Source organism: Lissotriton helveticus, chromosome 1_1 (genome assembly GCF_964261635.1).
Source record: "Lissotriton helveticus chromosome 1_1, aLisHel1.1, whole genome shotgun sequence".
Classification (NCBI taxonomy): domain Eukaryota; kingdom Metazoa; phylum Chordata; class Amphibia; order Caudata; family Salamandridae; genus Lissotriton; species Lissotriton helveticus.
Genome location: NC_136057.1, coordinates 2,114,326,181 through 2,114,347,823, shown reverse-complemented (window position 1 = coordinate 2,114,347,823; position 21,643 = coordinate 2,114,326,181). Strand labels below are relative to the sequence as shown.

General features: G+C 43.2%; 1 protein-coding gene across 1 annotated transcript; it reads right to left on the bottom strand.

The window, feature by feature from the left end:
- Positions 1-1,322: 1,322 nt before the first annotated feature.
- On the bottom strand, positions 1,323-14,094 carry LOC144756365 (DBIRD complex subunit ZNF326-like). Its single transcript, XM_078646134.1, has 10 exons — positions 13,960-14,094; positions 13,197-13,287; positions 11,353-11,758; positions 10,092-10,281; positions 9,766-9,871; positions 8,818-8,965; positions 8,511-8,607; positions 8,157-8,287; positions 7,490-7,585; positions 1,323-1,947 (listed from the first exon to the last, which is right to left on the bottom strand). The coding sequence occupies exons 2-10, from the start codon at positions 13,283-13,285 to the stop codon at positions 1,711-1,713; spliced, it is 1,500 nt and encodes a 499-aa protein (XP_078502260.1). The 5' UTR covers positions 13,286-13,287; positions 13,960-14,094; the 3' UTR covers positions 1,323-1,710.
- Between the last annotated feature and the right edge of the window lie 7,549 nt (positions 14,095-21,643).

Genomic DNA, 21,643 nt, shown 5'->3' with positions numbered 1-21,643 from the left:
AGCAACAGATAAAACCGTGTGTGATGGATCATTATTCCCTTTGTGGCATTGCACACAATACACACACTCACGCGCACACACACACACAAACAATGCACATATGCGCACACACACCCACACATACACCAAGCATGAACACACGCGTGCATGCACACTCGCACCTACACAGACACACACGCAGACACATGCACACACACACGTATGTGCATTCACACACACAAATGCAGACGCGGACTGCAGAGGAGACTCGTTTATGTGGCGTTTTATGTTGCGTGAAATCTCTCCTCGTGGAGCGACTCTTGGGACCCCAGAGCAGGGGACCTGGATGAAACTGGGCACATTTCTGCATCTTAAATGTAGAGTTGTATTAACCCCACTCCGATTTATACAAGCTAAGTGACAGAACACGAGACAGAGGGGGCACGGGTGCTGGCAACTCTGGGGAAGAAGGGGTGGGGAGGTTTAACAGGTAGCAGAAGGGGTGGGGAGGTTTAACAGGTAGCAGAAGGGGTGGGGGTAGACCAAACTAGTGACTTGGTTGGTTTAATGCACTGGGATCCGTCTATCTATCCACAGACTGGAAGCTGCTGCCACATTCCCGATACATGGGTTATGTCAAAGGGGGAGGTGAAAGTGCTTATCTTCCGTTTGTCTGCAGTCCACTCAATGACATGTGAGGAACAAGCATTTGCAATGCAATAGGTCTCGCATTTGTGAGAGTTTAAGCTATTGGCATTGTAAATAATGCATTTCATTTATGTTTTAAAAATCAACAAGTAAATAAAAGGCTTTGTCATTTACAATGCCAATAGCTCAAACTCTTATAAATGCGAGACCTATTGCATTGCAAATGCTTGTTTTTTTATTACTGCTGGCAAGACTTGCAGAGGTGATCACTGGCTACTATTGTAATCTCCTCTCACGTGGTCATATTACTACCCTATTAGTAGCTGGGGGTGATTTTCACTGAGTATAAGTATCTCTTATTACAGAAAACATTGGAGACCCTGGATCTAAAACTATTTTCTTGGCTTCTGAAATCAAGTTGCCTTTATCACCCCCACAACCGTCAAGCCACCTGCTGCAGGGTTAGTAAAGTATTGTTTCATTTTAAGTGCCCCTCCTTCCTAATTGCCTAGAATGCTTTGGAAAAAGGGATCCGTTGGAAGATAGACTAGGTAAGAGCCAACAGATGAGGAATTGGTGTGGTGGGGGTATAAAGATCAGAAATGCAGACATTGGCCTCAGTGAGATCTTGAGATCATTTTCTGCCCCGTTCTTTGAGGCAGACCGTACCATATAGGAGAGGTGCAAAATAAGTGTATAATCTTGTTGTAAACCTTTATTACTGCAGGACATAAACAGGGTTTCTTTGCTACAACAGCTCGAATTATATACAACACTACATTGGGCGCTAAAAACTGCAAAAATCACATTGTAATGTTTAGAACCCCAACTGCTCAAAATTACTCAAAACGTAACCATGAGCAAATCAATTTACACTGGAAGAATACTGAAGCATTTGCTGTGTTTAATACAAGCTTTAGTTTACTAAAAAAACAAAACGTAAAACCGGTTTGCCCATAGGCAATTAAAACAGAAGTGGAATGCATGCAGGGCGAAAGAAATGCTCAAATTTGCGCAAAACGTTCTTTAAGTCCACCAATGCAGTGTGCTAAAGTGTTTGGTCTTTCAGGGCAGTTTTTCCAACTAGTTTTCCTCAGTGGTGGTTAAGTCCCCAGAGTAATCATTTGGGTCAGCAGCATCCGCATCCGCATCCTCAGCAGCATCCTCAGCAGCATCCGCATCTTCTGCCTCCTCATTTTCATCGTTTTCACCATCAATGTCCTCCTCTTCGTTTTGCTCATTGTCTTCATCATTCGCATCAGTTGTTTCCTCAACTACCGATTCTCCCGTTTGTTCAACGATTTCAAAGGGATTCTCACCCTAAAAGTAAACAAGTTTTAAACCATCTTTAGCACAATTCTCCAGAACAAATGCACACTATTACAAAAGTAACAGCAAACGTCTTATGTACAGTGCAAGTAAAGAACTCAGATTTCAGATCACAAAAAAGCAGAAAGCATATACCAGAAAAGGCATCCTACAATGGGGAAAAGAGATGCAGGACTTTTAGAGTATGTCCAGACAGAACATAGGAAGGAAAAATCCATTCCTGGTCTATGAACGCCCAGGAACTCAGAGGAGTCCTTGTACAGAGGAGGCGATGACTGGAATATTGAGGGTGGGCATCAGATTTCCAAGAAATTCATTTCCTGCAAAACTACAATTTGTTAAAACTCAGTACGAAAAAAGCGTTATTTGCAAAGCTGAGGAGGGAGTAAACAGACCTGAACGTTCTATATGCCGCATGAGCTCCCATGCCCTGGTGGCAGGAAGGAAGCAAGTGCATCTACAGCATTATAGGCTGCAAGCTAATTGTTGACGGTAATTCACTTTTCCGTTAGCAGCATGTGTACGTGTAGATGGCAGGCCTTGTACAGATTAAAAAGCAGTGTCTACGAGTGGCTTTTGAGCAACAAGACCTGTGAATATTCAAGACCATTTACAATACTCGCAACTCAGCATGTTTGTGGGAAGTGTTTTGCAAATGAATGAATGCTTGGCCAAGTGGCAGCTTTACATCTATCCATAAAAGGGGAGTTCCCTAGAAAGCCACAATGACGCCTTTTTTTTATTTATTTTTTAGAGTGGCATGTGCTCTATGCAGACCAGTTTGGCTTTATCACATACCTTGGTGAGCCTGTGCAAAAGTAATAGTTCCAACAGTTTTGGTGCGAATATGAGGTGGAGGCTCGTAACAAAGCATTTTACGCTGGGAGGCACGTTGGTCTACCGACCGCCCGGAGCTTTTTTGAAGGTTGTGGATGATGTCTATCCCTCGTGCCCTCCGCTACTCAAAGTTTCTACTTTAGGGGTATTGTAATATTCACATGGATATTCCAGATGCGCCTGACTCTGGGGCTCTTTTGGATTTACTAAATCTGGCCCAGTTGACACAGTGGGTCAAGATGCCATCGAATTCGGGTGGACATCTAATTGACTTGGTCCGCGCTCATTTTGATGTAGCTGTAAGGGAACCGGAACAAGTTACTTGGTCTGACCACTACCTGATCAGGTTTTCGTGGCTCATGGGGAAGTTTCCTCCCACTCCTACTTTGCCCCCCGATTTCTACCCTGGGAAGATTAATCTACAGGCGCTCTCGGAAGCTATACTTCGGGCACGCCCAGTTCCTGCCCCTGGTCTTGAAGGGGCGGTTGATAGCTTTGATTGCTGGATTGGCCGTGGGGTTAGCTCTTGTGCCAAACCAGCTTGCTTCAGAAAACAGAGCGCTCCTCCCCTAAAAGCATTGGTTTTCGAATGGATATGAAATGGGGTGTAAAAAATTGGAGCGCTGTTGCCACCAAGTCTGCTCTTCGAATAGTGCAGAGGGACTTTTATACTGCTCAGGAAAGCTAAAAGCGATTACTATGCTGGGCGGATTGCAATGGCAAATAACAGCAAGGAGATATTTGCCATTAAGAGTTTTTTATCATCCTGCGCAGAGCAAAGGATTTTTCCTGTCTCACACCAATGGTGTGAGTAGCTGTCCATTTTTAATCGAGAAGATAACGAGGATTCAGGACAGCATGGCAATACATTCCCTGGAACAAAGGATTCCTCCTTTGGTGTCTCCTAATTCCCAGCATACCCACCGGTTTACGCTATTTATGCCCGCAGCTGAGGCTGACATTCTGGCCATCCTTTGATCTCTCAAGTCGGGCTCCCCCATAGATCCCTGCCAGAGTATTAGCTGGGGTAGCTGAAGTGGTCTGTTCTGAGATTGTGACGATTGTTAATCTCTCTTCGGACCACCACAGTTCCTGTGCGATGGAAACAGGCCAAACTTTCACCCCTTCTCAAGAAACCTTCTTTAGACCCTTCGGTTCCAACTAATTACCGGACAATTTCTCTCTTACCAGCTCTGGCTAGTTTGCGAGATGGTGGTTTTCTGGCAGCTTGAGGCCTTTTGGTGAAGCATCGGGTGCCCTTCACCCTGCCCAATCCGGGTTTAGAACCGCCTATACTACAGAGCCTGCAATGGTGGAGAGGCAGTCGGGGTGTGCCTGGATTGGGGCGGCAGGGCAGCCTTTATTTTACTGGACCTCTGCCACCTACGGTGATACGGTGCCCCACCAGCTACTCCTTGCCCGGCTGTCATCTATTGGTGATGCCGGTCCGGCATGGGATTGGATAAAATCCTTCCTGGATGAACGCACTCAGCAGGTCTGGGTGTCTCATCCTTGGTAAGGAAACTCAACGGGGTCCCTCGGGGCTCTGCACGGAGCCCTTTGCTTTTCAATATATATCTGCCCTTTTATTTTTCTGGTGGAGGAGCAGGGAGCAAAAATGATGGCGTATGCGGACACCCAGCTGCTATTCACCTGGAAGGGCTCTGACTTGGACACTAATATTGCCCAGACCGGTCTTGCGGCCGTATTTCGCTGGCTTGAACAGGCCCATCTGAAGTGCAATGAGGACAAGTCTGAGGTTCTCTTGTATGGCCAGTTCCCCCCAGCCTTCAGAGCATATGTGCCCTCCAGATTCCACTTGTCCTAATTCAGAGGAAGGCCCGGGAAAGCACTTAGAGGTGTGGTTTAGTGAAGCTCTCTGGTTCTTAGATCATGTTAAAAACCTCACCGGAGCCTGCTTTGGCAACCTTAAGGTTTTTTTCCCCTGCTCCCAAGCGAGGCCAAAGGGACGGTAGCATGTGCCCTTATTCTTTCCTGCCTTGACTATGCCAATGCTTTATTAATTGACTAAAAATTGATGCAGATCTGTCCATGGCCCCCGAAGTCTCCGCGGTAGTGGGCTCCTGTATAGTCCTACTTAGGCAACTCCGGAAACTTGTTCCCATTCTCTCTGTTCCGACATTACCATCCATTGTGTCCGCCACAGTCATCTCTAGGCTGGACTATGGAAACGCTCTTTATCTGGGTCTCCCTCCAAAGCTCCTTAGGAAACTGCAGGTAGTTCAAAACGATGCAGCCAGGCTCATTTTCTCCCTACCGAGGAGAACACGAGAGACGCCCCCTTACAGAAATTGAACTGGTTGCCCATCGAACACAGAGTGCAATTTAAATGTCTCTGTATAGCCCATAAAGTCATCTATGGAGAGGCTCCCAAATATATTAAAGATAGTCTAAGAAAGTACACCCCAGACAGAGCCTTGCGCTCCTCTAAAGCCGGTAAGTTAACCCAACTGAGGTTCAACCTTAAATCGAAGGGTGGTAGAGCTCGGTCGGTCCTCCTTCCTCAAATTTGGAACGAGCTACCTGCAACCTTGCAAGGGGAACCAGTGTTACTGCCCTTCAGAAAGGCGTTAAAGACCCACCTGTTCAAAAAGAAAACATCCTTAATTTAATCGTCAGCTGGGTCGCGGGCGGACAACCGGTGGCTATTTGTTGTGTTCCTTTCTTTAAAAGCGCTTAGAGACCAGTGGTGATTTGCGCTATATAAAACTACAGTAACCTAACATAACATTGGCATTCCTGGGTATTTGTTGAAAAAACTTCAAATTATACAGAACACCGTAGCCAGACTTCTGATCAACATCTCTAGATCGAGTGTTCGTCAGCATTTGCAGGATCTACACTGGCTGCCTGTGGCCCAGCAGGTGCAATTTAAAGCCCTTGTCTTCTCACAGGGCCCTCCAAGGTCAAGGGCCTGTGTATCTTAGGAGGCGCTTTGCTCTGTATGTGCCCAGTCGACCCCTGCGTGCCTCCCAACGTCGGATGGTTATTCCACGGTTTCGCAGATCACGTCTGGGAGGCCAGTCTGTCAAAACAGCAGTGCCTGGAATGCTCTTCCCATGGATTTACAGTTTACTAAAGATATGACCTTTTAAAAACACATTCGCTTAGTCAGTTCATTTAAATGGCTCTTGCTCAAGCCACCCCAGCTCACTTGCGCGCCAGGACACTCAGAGTATTTGTGCGCGATATAAGCTCTTTATAACATTATAACAGGACAGGTCAGTTTGATTTATAGGAGGACACGTAAGACAAAAACAGTGTATCCAAGTGCACTTTAAGGGATTCCTCAATTATTAAGGTTTGCAGTTCAGGCTAAATTGCTATAAACGCACACGTTGGGCAATATAGCAAAAAACGTACAATTTAGGAACTATAGCAAACATGAGTGCAAATGCACAATGGGAAGCCCCATAAATCTTGTAAGAATTAGGTTAAGATCCCATGAAGGATTCGATGGTATACACCCGTGAAAATGCCTGTCGTCCTATGAGACTTCAGGGCTGGTATTTAAAAAATAAACTACTGGGGAGATTGTCTACTATGTTGGAAAGCGGTTGCTGAAATGTACCCTATTACAAGTGTAGCTTAATCCGGACTTCTGCAAGCGCAACAGAGCAAATAATCTTTATCTCAGCTTGCAAGGACTAAATGGTCATATTACAGCAGTAACAAAAACAATTGAAATTCAGCAGTTATACTGATCTGAAGAAACTAGAACTTGTGCCCTTAAGTAACTTTAGCAAAAAACAGTTGATGGACAGAATGTAGAACGATGTCATAAATTCACCCCAGTACAAGGATCTGGGCCTAAATCCATCGTTTTTTTGCACTCCACAGCACCCTGGGTTTGACACTGGCTATATGCAAATCAGCTCTGACCCTGTGCCTCATGGGAACAGTCTAGTCCGAACTACCAAGCCATGTCTTTCCCAGACCGGAATCAAGCATCCAAGGACCGGTTTCTGGCTATCAGCCTTCATCAGCCTGGATAGCTCCAGGTGGTGTGGAGAGCCTGGGACCTTTTGTACCGCTTTTGGCCACCATAAGTGTGGCAGGGTATGCTCAGACGTGAGTCCCTTGCTCACTTTGCCACTGCATTCAAGCAAGTCGGGCTGAAGACGGCTGGAATGCCAGAAACCGGTCCTCGGAAGCTTGTTTCTGGTCCAGGGAAGACATGGCTTGGCAGTTCGGGCTGGACTGTTCCCATGAGGCACAGGGTCCGACTGATTTGCATATAGCCATGTCTGAACTGGGGTGGCAGAGTGGGCTAAAGAACGGTGATGGATTAAACCCAGATCTTTTGACTGGGTTTGAGTGTTTGATTGATTCAGATACTCCGTCCATCACCACCCCCTTTTGTACCGCTTAAGTAACTTTAGGCCACAAGTTTTTTTTTTAAAGTTATTAAAACTTCAAGTGCTGAATTTTTTATGGTTATGTGGGTAAAAATGAAAATAACTTCCCTATATCCTTTGGCTTTTTCTGTGGATTATAGAACTTTAAGCCTGACATACATCTGGGTAGTCTGTACAATATTTCGGCACGGCATGGTCACCATTGTGATAGCGCTCATAGAAAAAGTTGTACTGCTGATTTAATTGGTCTGCCAGGCAATTATTCAATTTGAGGCAATAGGTTAAATGTCTACAGAGCTGGCTCCTAAAAATCTTACCTTTGCAAACAGTTCGTACCGGGACTTGACTATTGGATTGTTTAGGATACTTGTAGCAGTGAGTACGCTCTCCCTTTTTATTTGTTCCTTGTAAGCCTGGAAAACATTTAGATAAATAAACGTTAATTTATACACATACTGCTTGTTCAACTACAATACCATGGTTGCAACCTAAAAGCGAAGGCTTTCAATGTGGACAGAAACACTTTGGAAACTACTCTGCCACCAGGATGTGCCAGATAAGAGTTTAATAAAAAATCACCAGGGACTCTTACTAGGGAATGACCTGCAATCTCGCTCCCTCCACAAGCAAGCAATCAAACCCCACCAAGCAGGCCGTGACCGGAAACCCTCAAGGGAAAAGGAAAAGAGCAAGGCCAAGAGACAAGGCGAGCAGGACTCAAGGCAAACTGCAAGGCAACAGGTTACACCTAGAGTCTGATTAAATGGTTGGAAACAACTCTTGCAGATTTTTTGAAAACAAATAAAAGAAAATAGTGCTTGTGCGCTGCACTTAAAACCTACTGAGAAACATGTAACAGGGTGTGTCCACATGGGAGCTTACAAGAACATAATACTACACAAGATGTCAAAACACTTAAACAAATCTGTATATACATGGAGTATAACAAAATGTCAATGATGTAAGACATTTAAATAAACTTACCAACTTGCTTTTTGCGTGATCAGATGATTTTATATGTTGCTGCACAGAACTATGTAAAGCAGGAACATAGACACTGCAAGCACTGCAATGTACAGTCTCCACTTTCATCATGTGATCATCAGCAGAAACACCTAGATACAAAAAAAAGTAGGCTTGTAGCGCAATGGTGGATGTATGAAACTTCACTAAATTATATTTTAGTGGTTCTGCCCGTCAAGTGCATTCTCAAGAACTTCGGGAAACGCAGGCAAAGAGAGAACCTTAACTGATTGTATAGTTTGAGAACCGGACACATTTAACACATCTTTACAATCTGCAAAAAGACGCAGTTCAAATAGCTTTAAAAAAACTCACCTTCCAGTAGATCTTTTTCTACTGTTTTTGCGGCCTCAGGCTGGTTGGTCTGCGTTTTACGGAGAGAGGTCTTCTTAAACTTATTGACCATGCATTCCTGAAAGATGCAGGGGCAGTTTAAGGCATGGTAGACATATATTTATGATTGCCAACATGACATTTGAAAACCATTATAGCATAGCTATACATAATGTGATACCCAGAACTACGCTGGTTAAAAAAAACTCTAAGCATAACGCACGTCATGCAAAACCACAAAAGAATTATGACGGTCTGAAATGTCACTATGTAGAACACCAGCACTTACATGCAAAAATGACATCACAACTTTGTCGAATTTGGTTTGCTTCTGTATATGATCCAAGGTTTCCTGGTGAGCAGTACTTTCCAGGTGAGCTTCAATGTCCTTTTCTTCAAATGTCCGAAATTTGCAAAAGGAACAAGTAAACGCAATCCTGGGTGAATGAATTATAAAGTTAGTATCAAACATGTCAATGCATCATGACAAATGCTCTATAAAAGTGATCAAGATTCTTAAGTAGCACTTATATGAATCAAAGTTTAGCCCACTGATGAAGAACCTGGAACACATGGGTCTCTTTCATGGCACACAGGAATTACAGATCAGCTCGTTACAAGTTGCGAAAACACGTGTACGTTCTAGTATATTGGCTGACCAGAGCAATGGTCGCCTTTGAAGAGCACTGCACCATATACCAGCGAAGTAAAAACATACCATAAGCCAACCTCAAAAATAGGTTATTCCAGAACCTGTTCAAGGAGAAGCTCGTGAAATCTTAGCACTTATGCCATTTCAGGGTTAAAGGCATGACATTTTCTATCTTCCTTTGCCTAATTTCCCAGCAAGTCAATGTCGAGGCGATTAGCTAAACCTATATTTTAAGTACCTGTAATCACTGCATACATGCTGCGTTTGGCTAACCCCGTGACAGATGATATTGTATCTGTTTATAAAAAACTAATAAAATACTTTGAAAAAAATAATCGCCCACCCAGTTCTTTTTTGGAACAGTGGTCTAACTGGTTGCGATTATAATTGATTCTATTACAATAATGTGTTCTATTTCACTGTATTATAACATTACTGTATGCTAATACCATAATTGATCCATAATCAGTAAAGTACGAGTGGGATACTCCCCCACCCTCTCCCCCCACAGGACTACAGCCATGTTACCATTCTTCCATTGGCGTGTGTGCAAAACTTTCACACCCTAATAAAAACAAATCAAACCTGTATCCATCGCCATATTTTTCACTGTTTTTCTCCCTTCTCCGTCTTTGCTTCTCTCGTCTGGCTTCAATTCTGCGTTTCTCTTCTTCCTCGTCATTTTTCTCATCTGTTTAATAAAAAAGAAAGTCAATTGAGGCCTATTGCTAATTAGTTTGAGGCATTGGATTTAGTCTGGTAGGACAGAGGTGAGGGCTCTACGATTGTTTGCAAATGTTATGATCGCAACGAAACTAAAAGGTGAACAAAGTAAAATATAGCGTGTGGGTAACCTACGCTCTGACGACAGTGAAAGAAAAAAAAAACACCCTTGAAGCTGCAAAACATACCTTTTTTGGTCGCATTGCCATTTGGTCCAGGTTTCGTCAATTTAGGTTTTTTGCCGACAAACGCCCCTCCAACGGGTTTATTAAGCGGTTGCATCATCTTTCTTTTCATTCCCCTTCCAGCAGGCCCACCAAAACCAGACTTGTTCTGGTAGTCGACAACAATTCCAGGTCTCTGCATACCGCCATAATCCTGCAAATTGGTTAACAAAATTAGCAAAGTATGCAAATAAGGCAAGTTACATAATGTACAAAAAATGTGTTCAGTTTTATAATATGGGCAGGCATAATCCAAGAACCACTGTTGGGTGGTCAAGGAATGCGTCGGCTAAGCAGCAGTTTTTTGCCATTCTGGTAGTTTTGGATACTTATTGACTACAACTCTGAAAACTGTAGTAGGGACACTGCTGTACAGGTTTTAATGTGCATTAGCGAGCTTGAAAAATAAAGTAGATAAAATGCATATAAACAAGTAAATTCAATATGAAACCCGCTTTAAGCTATACATTTATACTCGCTGTTAAGCAACAGAAGGTAAAATTAATTGAGACATCAGGGGACTGAAATGGCCACTATCCTAAAGCAAGAACTACGGACTCAAAACTTAAAAAGTAACTTGTCAGTATACAGTGGAATATCTGAAACTACATACTCTACTATATAATATGGCCATCAGGAATAAAATTCTGAAATTCGCACGAGGGCATTCAAGTAATATTAAAGGGATTACTGAATATAAAGGCACCCGCAAATAAAATTGAGGATTACGACATCATTAATCTATTTATGGACAATTTAACAAAATGTCCTTTTTCACAGCCCGAATTACAACCCGGTCAATCGCTATAAAATGTATCTAGTGAACGTACAAGGGTACTTTAATTTCAACATTGAAACACTAGGAGGCTGCTAGCCTCCCATTGGTATTAGCGTATAGGGTTCGTGAAAAGATGTTCTGGCAGACTATTTAAACGTATTTGCTTCCACCGTATAAAACAGACTATAAAACTGTGATTAGAAAATGTGAAATTAGTATGTTCACATCTAACTACAAGGGAATGTGGTATCCTAAAGGCACAATTTAAGACTAATCGGGGCCAGAAGAGCCTTGTCCAACATACCGTTACTTCCTCGAAAGTTAATGGTGCATGCAGAATTCTACTTTCATGTTCACAAGTTACGACTATGAACTGAACATTTAATTGTAGGTCTTCAAATGTTAAAAAGTGACTAGTGAAAAGAATCTGAAAGATTCTGTACTTACTCCACGGCCACGACCTCGGCCTGTTGACGATCCTCCAAAAGCCTCATAGCTTCTGCTTCCAAACGCACCTTCAGGGTAAGAAGGCATTCCTCTCCCACGGGAGCCTGCAGAAGCAGGCTTCATGTGGGGTGAAGCAAAACTGCTGTAGGAAGAGTAACTGTCTCTTCCTCTGTCATCCATAAACCCAGTCCTCAATTTTGTACGAGTGTATGGTGCTTCCCAGCTAGACCCGCCCTGGTTTCTACCTCCGAAAGAGTCAACGCTATTCCGGTAGGAGCTTTCATATCGATCATCAAAACTATCTCCGAAGCGGCTTTGTTCGGGTTCATTATAACCGTGGCCAGATCTGTACAGATCTGACCCACCCAGAGAAGACCTGGAGTCGAACGACTCATAAGGCCCAAACCTGGAAAGATTGCAATGAGGGAAACAAAATAAGTGTATTTGTGTTAAACAGAATAAAACAGTTGAAATGTATCAACTACAAAGCAGTTTCCAAAACACTTTCATACATAGGTTGATTAGGGCTGGAGAAGTCAAACTATTTTGTAATTTTACAAGGCCATTAAAAAACAAGTATTTTAAGTAGTCTTCAAGCCCAGCCCTAGTCAGTTTTTATGCATATTCACTTTCCAAATTGAAGACATGCCAAGTACATAAACGCGCATCAAAATGACCTATAAAAAGTACTATGTGATATAGGGCATGTTACCAGTAGCTGATTTCTAATGCCGTTACTCATTTTTATCATCCTCAGAAGGATAACAGGCTGAGTGAACATGCGATTTCCTTAACTTTAGACCTGCAAAGGTACAACTATCTTGCAAGCTTATAAAACGTACTGAATCTCAAAATTGCTTAACAGATCAAGCAACTAAAGCATTAGCTTCTTCCATTCCTGCTTACCAACACTTTGAACTAACATATCCGTTTTAACAAAGGTGGCACACACTGTGGTAAAGATAAACGCTGAAGCCATGCACTGCCAGAAAACTGTGGGGCCTATTTCAGAGACTGTCACGCAGCACTGCAAATCAGGAGAGTACTGTAATACTCTGTATTGAAAGCAATTCAGTGCATTTGAGCGTTTTACACTTCGCTGGTGGCCTTTTGGCACCTTAGGCAGGCAGCCTTTCACCATAGTTGTATGCAGGATTTTTTTTATATCCCCAATAGGCAGATTCATCTTTCTGTGCGGGGTGCAGAACGCAGATTTCTCCGTTACACCTCAACTGAGAAGGTTGATCTTTTTGGCACATCTCCAGGTCTACCAGATCTGGTAAATCTTGAAATGCGGCAAAACCATGGGAGTTCTATGAAACACCTACGCAATGCTTAATGCCTTCCCAGGCCAGAGTAAGGCAATGCACAGATTTCCCTCGCACTGCCTCACTCCAGATTTACAGAGCCACTCAAGGACACCTTAAAGGCCCCTCCCTGCACAGAGCCAATCGCGCCCATAATGCAGGCAACCCTTCTATTATGGTACCAATGGTGCCTGCGTTGGAGCAAGGCAGCATATTGTGCGCCAGTGCTGCACAAGAATACGCCCCATAGTGACAGGAATACGCCCCATAGTGTTAACTACGGCACATTCCTGCACTTTCGCGCAGTAAGGTGTTGCTACATTGCGAGAAAGTTTGACAAATCTGTGTGGTAAAAAAAAAAAACGCATCAGAATCACGTAAAAATTGCTTTTGTCCGTCTTCACCATCCACGAACAGTTTAACCATCTAACGAGATTTGCAGGGGAAAAAAAATATGGACACTTGTCCAGAAACCACGCTTAAAAAAAAACAAAGCAGACTGCGCTTGCGCTCTAAATAAGAGTTCTTGAAATGTACCTGTTAGTTGTGCTTTCAGCTTCATAAGAGGAAGGTATGTAGTCTGTTCTCTGACTTGCATAAGAGCCACGGCCATATTCGCGTTCCATCGCTACAATTAGTAAACAAAATCACGAGAATTACCTACAGAAATGGTTCGCCAAATTACAGACTTGATACCTAGTGGGTGGCCGCCAGTTTTTAGATAAACACGCAAGTGCAAGACTTCCTTATAACCAGACTGCATTCAAGATATTGTTGTGGTACTCATTAAATGGAAGCTAGCGGACAGCAACGGTACGGACTCCCAGGGACCAGATAGTACTAAAATGGCGGCATTGGGTATTGTTTACGCTTGGAACAAGTCGACCGCCCACCGTAGTACGCACACCAAGATAAATATCCAGTCGCAACTGACGCCACATTGACTTGCCATTTACTGAAGCGCCCGTTTCGGCGAAATCCAGAGCTGGTATTTATGCGCCAGACCTGCTAAGACCTTGGTCTAACATAAGAACTTGGTCTGACGCAAGAACACACGCTTTGGCAGGAGCAGTCTGAATTATTTGGTGGCCGGGTACTACATCAGATAAGGCAAGCCAGCAAACGGGTCAGTCCGGGCCATTTGACAACGAAAGCACAAGTAACTAAACCATGCAGGCGAGACAAAGCAGGCTAGAAGATGGGCCGCTGAACCAAACAACTATGTAGTGGTCACTCCAAAATCTGCGCGATTAAATCCTACGGAAAAAATATAAATCTACATCAGCTCCAATTTTCATACCTTAGGCAAGATGTTAACGGCTACCAAAAGAGCTTTTGTTCGTCCAACCGGAGGAGGTGATCAGTGAAAGAAAGGAAGTCACTCACACGCAGTCCCTTATATAAACATAGATCTGTCTGGATAGGTTGGGAGAGCATAGTTCCGCTGACGAGCAGTTGATGAACCAATGAATTAAGTGTTACACCTGGCAACGTAGAACAACTGGCCCCACCCACACTTACGTAAATGGCGGCCATTCCACAGCGGGAAGAGTATCAGAAAAGAGGACAAGATGGTGGCGACCGACGGTTTAACACATTGAATGCCAGTGCGCCATCACCATCGTTTGACGCGCTGACATTCGATTAGTTGGATCGTATTTTTTAAAACGTGTTTTCAGAATGTTTATATATACAGTAAATGCTGTATATATATAATCTAAAGACACACATCGTATCATAAATCTAATACTTGACAAAATGGGAAGCTTTTCTATTGTTAAACCATTTAATGCGGTACAGTTGCCAGCATATAAAGAGACTTGACGTTACATCGAGCCTTAATTAACCAACCAATTATAGCTTTTGTGTGCCGAAAATGTTTTTTTATTTGTGCCTGACACCAACATAATTAGCCACAGACGAAAGAATGTGAAGTCGCCCGTATTTCAGGGGAAACATCCGCAAAATCAGTCTCTCCTCCAAAATAGGTGCAGGCGGTACTAACCCATGATATTTATTTCGGTCGATACTCGGGAGTAATCTCCTTGATTAGCAGATGTTTTCAGCATTTAGAAACTCTGGAGTGCAGGGGGGCGACCTTACACTCAGTGAGCTCCACAATCATCGACAAGGTAGTGACGACTATGGACGAGCAGGAAGTGCACAGAATTGCTGAGCAGTGATGAAACCTGATAATCATGCTTTATCAAGGCCGCTCACAAGTGTGTTTTAATAAACATAACAGTGTGGAAAATTATTAACATGGGAGATTTGTAAAAGTGCAACGTAAAAACGTGCAAGAAAAGACGGCACATTTAGAAATCAAAAGCTGCAAAGATAAATGTGCAGAAAGCATGGGAAACGTGCTTCTAAAATTTATATTATTTAGGCAAACAATGGTCCTGAGAAAGACACAATATAGAGAAAAAAATAAGATATAGACCTACATATGTCCTGTATCCAGCCGGACAAGGAATTTAATATGACAATGAATTGAAAAGTTGCAAGTAATATACAAAAGAACAATACAGCGAGACGCAATCCTGCACCCAATACATAGGACAGAAAATAAACGAAACAAAAAATGGCAAAATAAACAAAACAAGTTACAGGCAAAAAAACTGAAGCTGTGGTAGCTTGTCTTAATCATTTAAAACAGCAAGCTAAACCAAATAGTAACCACACTAATTATGCACATTGGAACTTGTGGTACTATTTTTAGGTCTCGCCTGTCAATGCGCATGCGCATTGAGCTTGCGAGACTATGGAGGCTTAAACAGACTTTAACCAACTTACGATTCCATGGCGATTCCTTGCAGTGCCCGTGAAATTCAAGCTCAATGCGCAAGCGCATTGACATTAAAAGCGCGTGCACATGAAAGCGACAAGGCTCCCTCCAACGGCTATCCCCAGCGTGCGCTTTGCCTCAGGCATTTCTCCTCCCCTAATTTATTCACTGCCATGGCTTTCACTTTGATGGGCGCCGGCCCGTCTCTCCCCTCCGGCAGCCTCTCCCCTTTCTCTCCAGCACGCCTGGCCACCTCTCCCCTTTCTCTCCAGCACGCGCATTTACCCCGAAACAAGCAAACGACTTCAAACTCAAATCGCCCAGCCTCTCTCCCATTCAGCACCATACATTGGATACATTCCGACTCTAGGCTCGAGGTTTGCATCATAAGCTAACAACTTCGAGTCAGAGTAGGGATGGCTAGCTTTCATTCCAAAATACTTGTGTAGAAATAAAATTAAACACATACACTCACTCCCATTCATCAAGCATAGTATTTACCCCCTCCCTCTACAGCGTGCTAGGGGATCACTGTGGCCACAGAGTCAACTTACACTTATAACACGATTAACACACACAAATATAAAATTAAGCTGCATACTAAACGCAAACAGTCTCTAGCATGCGCGCATCACTCTCCAATTCATTTCACATAAACACACTCACCACAGGCTTACTTCAAAACAGACTTGTGTACAAACTAAATGAAACTCACAGACTCACTCCCATTCAGCATGCCGACTCTTCCCCCCCTCCCTCTCTAGCGTCGTATGGATTTTTTTGTATATTTTATATAGAGTCTTGCAAATAAAAAATAATTACTATGTCGGCGTCATTCAAATAACGTTTGTATAACTTTTTGGATGCTTGGCAACAAGAACTGCATACAGTATGTCTTTTAGGTCATAAGGAAGCGTGATTTCTACGAAGAAAACAACCACAGAGCCTCTCTCCCATCCAGTTGACTAAACCCTCCACCCACCCCCCCACCCCCCACCAATCCGTCTGTACCGCTCGGCCTACTCTTCTATTCAACTTACATAAACACACAGGCCACAGACTTTAAGTCTTTGAAAAACGAAACTACAGGATGCTAGAGTGCTTTAAGCACTGTCGTCAAGATTGTAAACAGTTGCGAAGCTGCATTTGGGATATGCTAATTTGAACAGCAGGATGCGACGTGGTTGTTAGGCCTACAAAAAACAGAAAGGGCGGACTACAACTCACATCCCCCTCCCACTAAATAACATGCACTGGAAATGGTACGCTTTTTTAAAAAAAAGCGAGAAAAATAAGATTGCTTTCTATCGTTCACATTTTGCACACAGACTTGAACCTTACAAGTTACTACTTATGTTTTGTTAGGGTACATCCAGTCTCTCTCCCATTCAGCACCATACATTCTTTACATTCAAACTATATGCTCTATGCTGCCATCATACCACTTCGCCACACTGCAAGCAACAAAAATGAGGTCACAACTTTAAGTCACAGGAGGGATGGCTAGCTTTTATTAAAAATATACTTGGCTACAAATACAATTAAAGACACAGACTTACTCCTATTCATCATGCCTACCATTTCGACACACCTCTATGTACAGGTCGGACTTTAAACACAAATCACCCACACTCTCTCCCATTCAGCAGCAGACATCAGCTCATAACATTTCGCAATACCTGTATCTACATTTACGACTTTAAACACAATTCACCCAGCCTCTCGCCCATTCAGCAGCATACATCAGCTCATAACATTTCACAACACCTCTATCTACATGTCGGACTTTAAACACAAATCACACAGCCTCTCTCCCATTCAGCAGCATACATCAGCTCATACCATTTCGCAACACCTCGGTCTAGATTTCGGTCTTTCAACACAAATCACCCAGCCTCTCTTCCATTCAGCAGCATACATCAGCTCATACCATTTCGCCACACCTCTGTCTACATGTCGGACTTTAAACACAAATCACCCAGCCTCTCTCCCATTCCGCAGCATACATCAGCTCATACCATTTCGCCACACCTCTGTCTAGATTTCGGTCTTTCAACACAAATCACCCAGCCTCTTTCCCATTCAGCTACATACATTGGATACATTCAGACTCTAGCCTCAAACATACAGCCTAAACTGAGGAAAGAAGACGTGCAAACTACTTTAAACCCAAATCAGCCAGCCTCTCTCCCATTCTGCAGCATACATCAGCTCATACCATTTTGCAACACCTCTATCTACATGTCGGACTTTAAACACAAATCACCCAGACTCTCTCCCATTCAGCAGCAGACATCAGCTCATACCATTTCGACACACCTGTATCTACATTTCCGAATTTAAACACAATTCACCCAGCCTCTCCCCCATTCAGCAGCAGACATCAGCTCATACCATTTCGCCATACCTCTGTCTAGATTTCGGTCTTTAAACAGAAATCACCCAGCATCTCTCTCATTCAACAGCATACATTGGATACATTCAGACTCTACGCTCCATGCTTGCATCATAAGGTAACAACTTCGCGTCCCAGTAGGGATGGCTAGCTTTCATTACAAAATACTTGTGCACAAATACAATTAAGAAAAACCAAAGGTGATGATGGACGGAGCGTTGACAATACAAACACTCACCCCCAGTCAACTGATCTGGGTTTAATCCATCACCGTTCTTTAGCTCACTCCGCCACCCCAGTTCAGACAAATACAATTAAACACACACACTCAATCCCATTCATCAGGCATAGTCTTTCACCCCCTCCCTTTACAGCGTGATAGGGACCCACTCCCTCTACAGCGTGCTATGTTGTCATCATTCAAATAACGTTTGTACAACATTTATGATGCTTTGCAACAAGAACTGCACGCACAATGTTACAGTATGTGTTTGGGGTCATAAGGGAGCTTGCTTTTTACGAACGAAACAAACACAGAGCCTCTCTCCCATCCAGTTGACTAAACTCTCCACCCACCCCCCACCCACACCCCACCAATCCGTCTGTACCGCTCGGACCACTCTTCAATTCCATTTACATAAACACACAGGCCACAGACTTTAAGGCTTTCGAAAACAAAACTACAGGATGCTACAGTGCTTTAAGCACCGTCGTCAAGATTCTAATCAGTTGTGAAGTTGCATTTGGAATATGCTAATTTGAACAGCAGGATGCGAGGCGGTTGTTAGCCCTAGAAAGACAAAAAAAAGCCGGACTACAACACACATCCCCCTGACAATAAAGAACAGGCACTGGAAATGTTACAATTTCTTTTTTTACAAACATAGAAAAAAAAAATTGCTTTCAATAGTTCGCATTCTGCACACAGACTTGAACCGTACAAGTTAATACTTACCTTTTGGTAGGGTAAATCCAGCCTCTCTCACATTCAGCAGCATACATTCTTTACATTCGGACTCTAGTCTCTATGCTGCCATCATTTCACTTCGCCACACCGCAAACAAAAATTTGGTCACAACTTCAAGTCACAGGAGGGATGGCTAGCTTTAATTAAAACATACTTGTCTACAAATACAATTAAATACACAGACTCACTCATATTCATTATGCCTACCATTTCCCCACACCTCTATGTACATGTTGGGGCACATGCATCAACCTATTTAGGAAGTGCAAACGGTGCGAATCGGTAAATTCGGCCGTTTGCGCTTCCTAAATACGTTTTTGGGATGCATGAAACAATTTTTCAAAATTCGCTTTTTTGCATTTCCTAAAAATGCGAATGCATTTAAGGAATCGCATTTGTGCGATTCCTTAAATGCAATGCATCAATTTTTAAAAAAATGCGAATTTTGAAATAGGAAGTGCAAATTAACACGAGGTTGACCCTCGTGTTAATTTGCGAAATTCTTTAAAAAAGCACAAAAATGCATTTTGGAAAGTGTCATGTTACACACACACATGTCCTTAGGACATGTGTGTGTGAAACATGCACTTTAAAATACATTTCAGGGGTGCAGGGGGGGGGTCCTTTGGACCCCCCTCTGCACCCTTGCAATGCATCAACAAATTGCGAATTCCAAAAAAAAGAAATGCAAAACGGCATTGATCCCTATGGGCCTCTAGGCCCATAGGAATCAATGTCATGCCATTCCTTAATTACGATTCGCAATTAAGGAATCGCAATTTCCGAAAATTAAGAAATCCTAAAAACTTTTAGGATTTCTTGATGCATAGGATTTTGCACTTCCTAAATTGCGATTCCTTAATTTTCGCAATTTAGGAAGTGCAAAATCCTACAATGATGCATGTGCCCCGAAGGAGTTTAAACACAAATCACCCAGCCTCTCTCCCATTCAGCACCATACATCAGCTCATACCATTTCGCCACACCTCTATCTACATTTCCGACTTTAAACACAATTCACACAGCCTCTATCCCAATCAGCAGCATACATCAGCTCATACCATTTCGCCACACCTCTATCTACATTTACGACTTTAAACACAATTCATATAGCCTCTATAACATTCAGCAGCATACATCAGCTCATACTATTTCGCCACACCTCGATCTACATTTCTGTCTTTAAACACAAATCACCCAGCCTCTCTCCCATTCAGCAGCATACATTGGATACATTCAGACTCTAGGCTCCATGCTTGCATCATAACGTAACAACTTCCAGTCAGAGTAGGGTTGGGTAGCTTTCATTACAAAATACTTGGGTACAAAGAAAATTAAACACACAGACTCACTCCCATTCATCATGCCTAGTATTTCACCCCCTCCCTCTACAGCCTGCTAGGGACCCCCTCCCTCTACAGCGTGCTAGGGGACCACTGTGGCCACAGACTCACTTTAAACTGGAGTAGTATTCGGGAATACTGCTTCCAGTTGGTCGAAACAGGCATCTCATCCTTACCCTGGGGACGCCTGCCCATGACCGCATTACCCATGACGGGACTAAGCTTCAGCCCGCATCCTCCAACTGGATGTGCTGCACCACCCGGGGGGAGGTTGCGGGTAATGTAATGAACCAGACCCCTAATAACTGACACAGCAGAGGCATAAAGGGGTCTCAGTGGTGGAGCTGTCTACAGCCCCGCATTAGGATGCGGGGTGAAAGCAGCTAAAACAGGCCAAGTAGCATCTGGGAATGACAACGACCCTTGTCTGACTGCCGTTATTACGTGTGGGAGGGCGCCATTAAACCAAACGGCATGCTGCCAAGCCGAAATCGGAACTTTTACTGTCCTATATGGAGCGTACTCTGCAGGCGCGGCAGCTGGGGTGTTAGTGTGAAATATATCAGACACAACATCTACCGCAGGAAACGTGACCAATGAGTAGAACAACTCAAACGGGTACACTGCGTCAGCTGACACAACAAAAACAACTGCCTGTCCCTCTAACAAAATCCGGTAATCCTGCAAGTGATTCCGCACAGCCAAGCGACTTTGTGCTGGGATATGAACCGCAGCCATAATGACACAGTGATAGATAAATACAATGCAATAGAAAAAGGCACAACTGGGTAGTAATTCAATAGAAAACCGTTTTTAAAATATCAAGCTTGAAAAGACCTATGTAACTATAGATAGGTTTTATCCGTTACTACTGTCAACCGGAAACAATAGTGAGGGGGTCTTAGACTGATATAAGCACTACTCAAGTATCTCACAATAAGACCACACTTGTTGGCGGCGCCATGTTGCAAGGATCCTGCTCATACACAGAACTGTGCACAGAGACCTAGGACGTCAGTGAATTGTGGTGTACCAGAAACTCAGCTCCATACCTAGAAAAACCCCAACCAGCTAGCATCAGTGTCACATTAGCTCTTCGTCCTATAGGAAAGTAACCAATGATTAGACAACCAAGAACATGCGACTTAGGACCATCTCAGGAATGGTGGGAAGTAAGAACACTTTTTTGATATACTCTCATACCAGTCCACAACAGGAGTAAAGTAGAGACACGGTAAGGGGAAAATATTTATTTTAATGACGTGATCTCATGTGCAGTATCTCAGCCAACATAAGCAGACATATGATTAAAAAAAATATGGTTAGCATGGTTACAATTCCATAACATACACAAGGAGAAATCATATTACAATGATGGTGAAAACAGGTCCTATAGTGCTTAGGTTTAACACCCTCCCTATATAGGAACTATGTATTATAAACTATAGAAGGTCTCTTAGGTTTGTTTTGGGGGACCCCGTTACCTTTCCG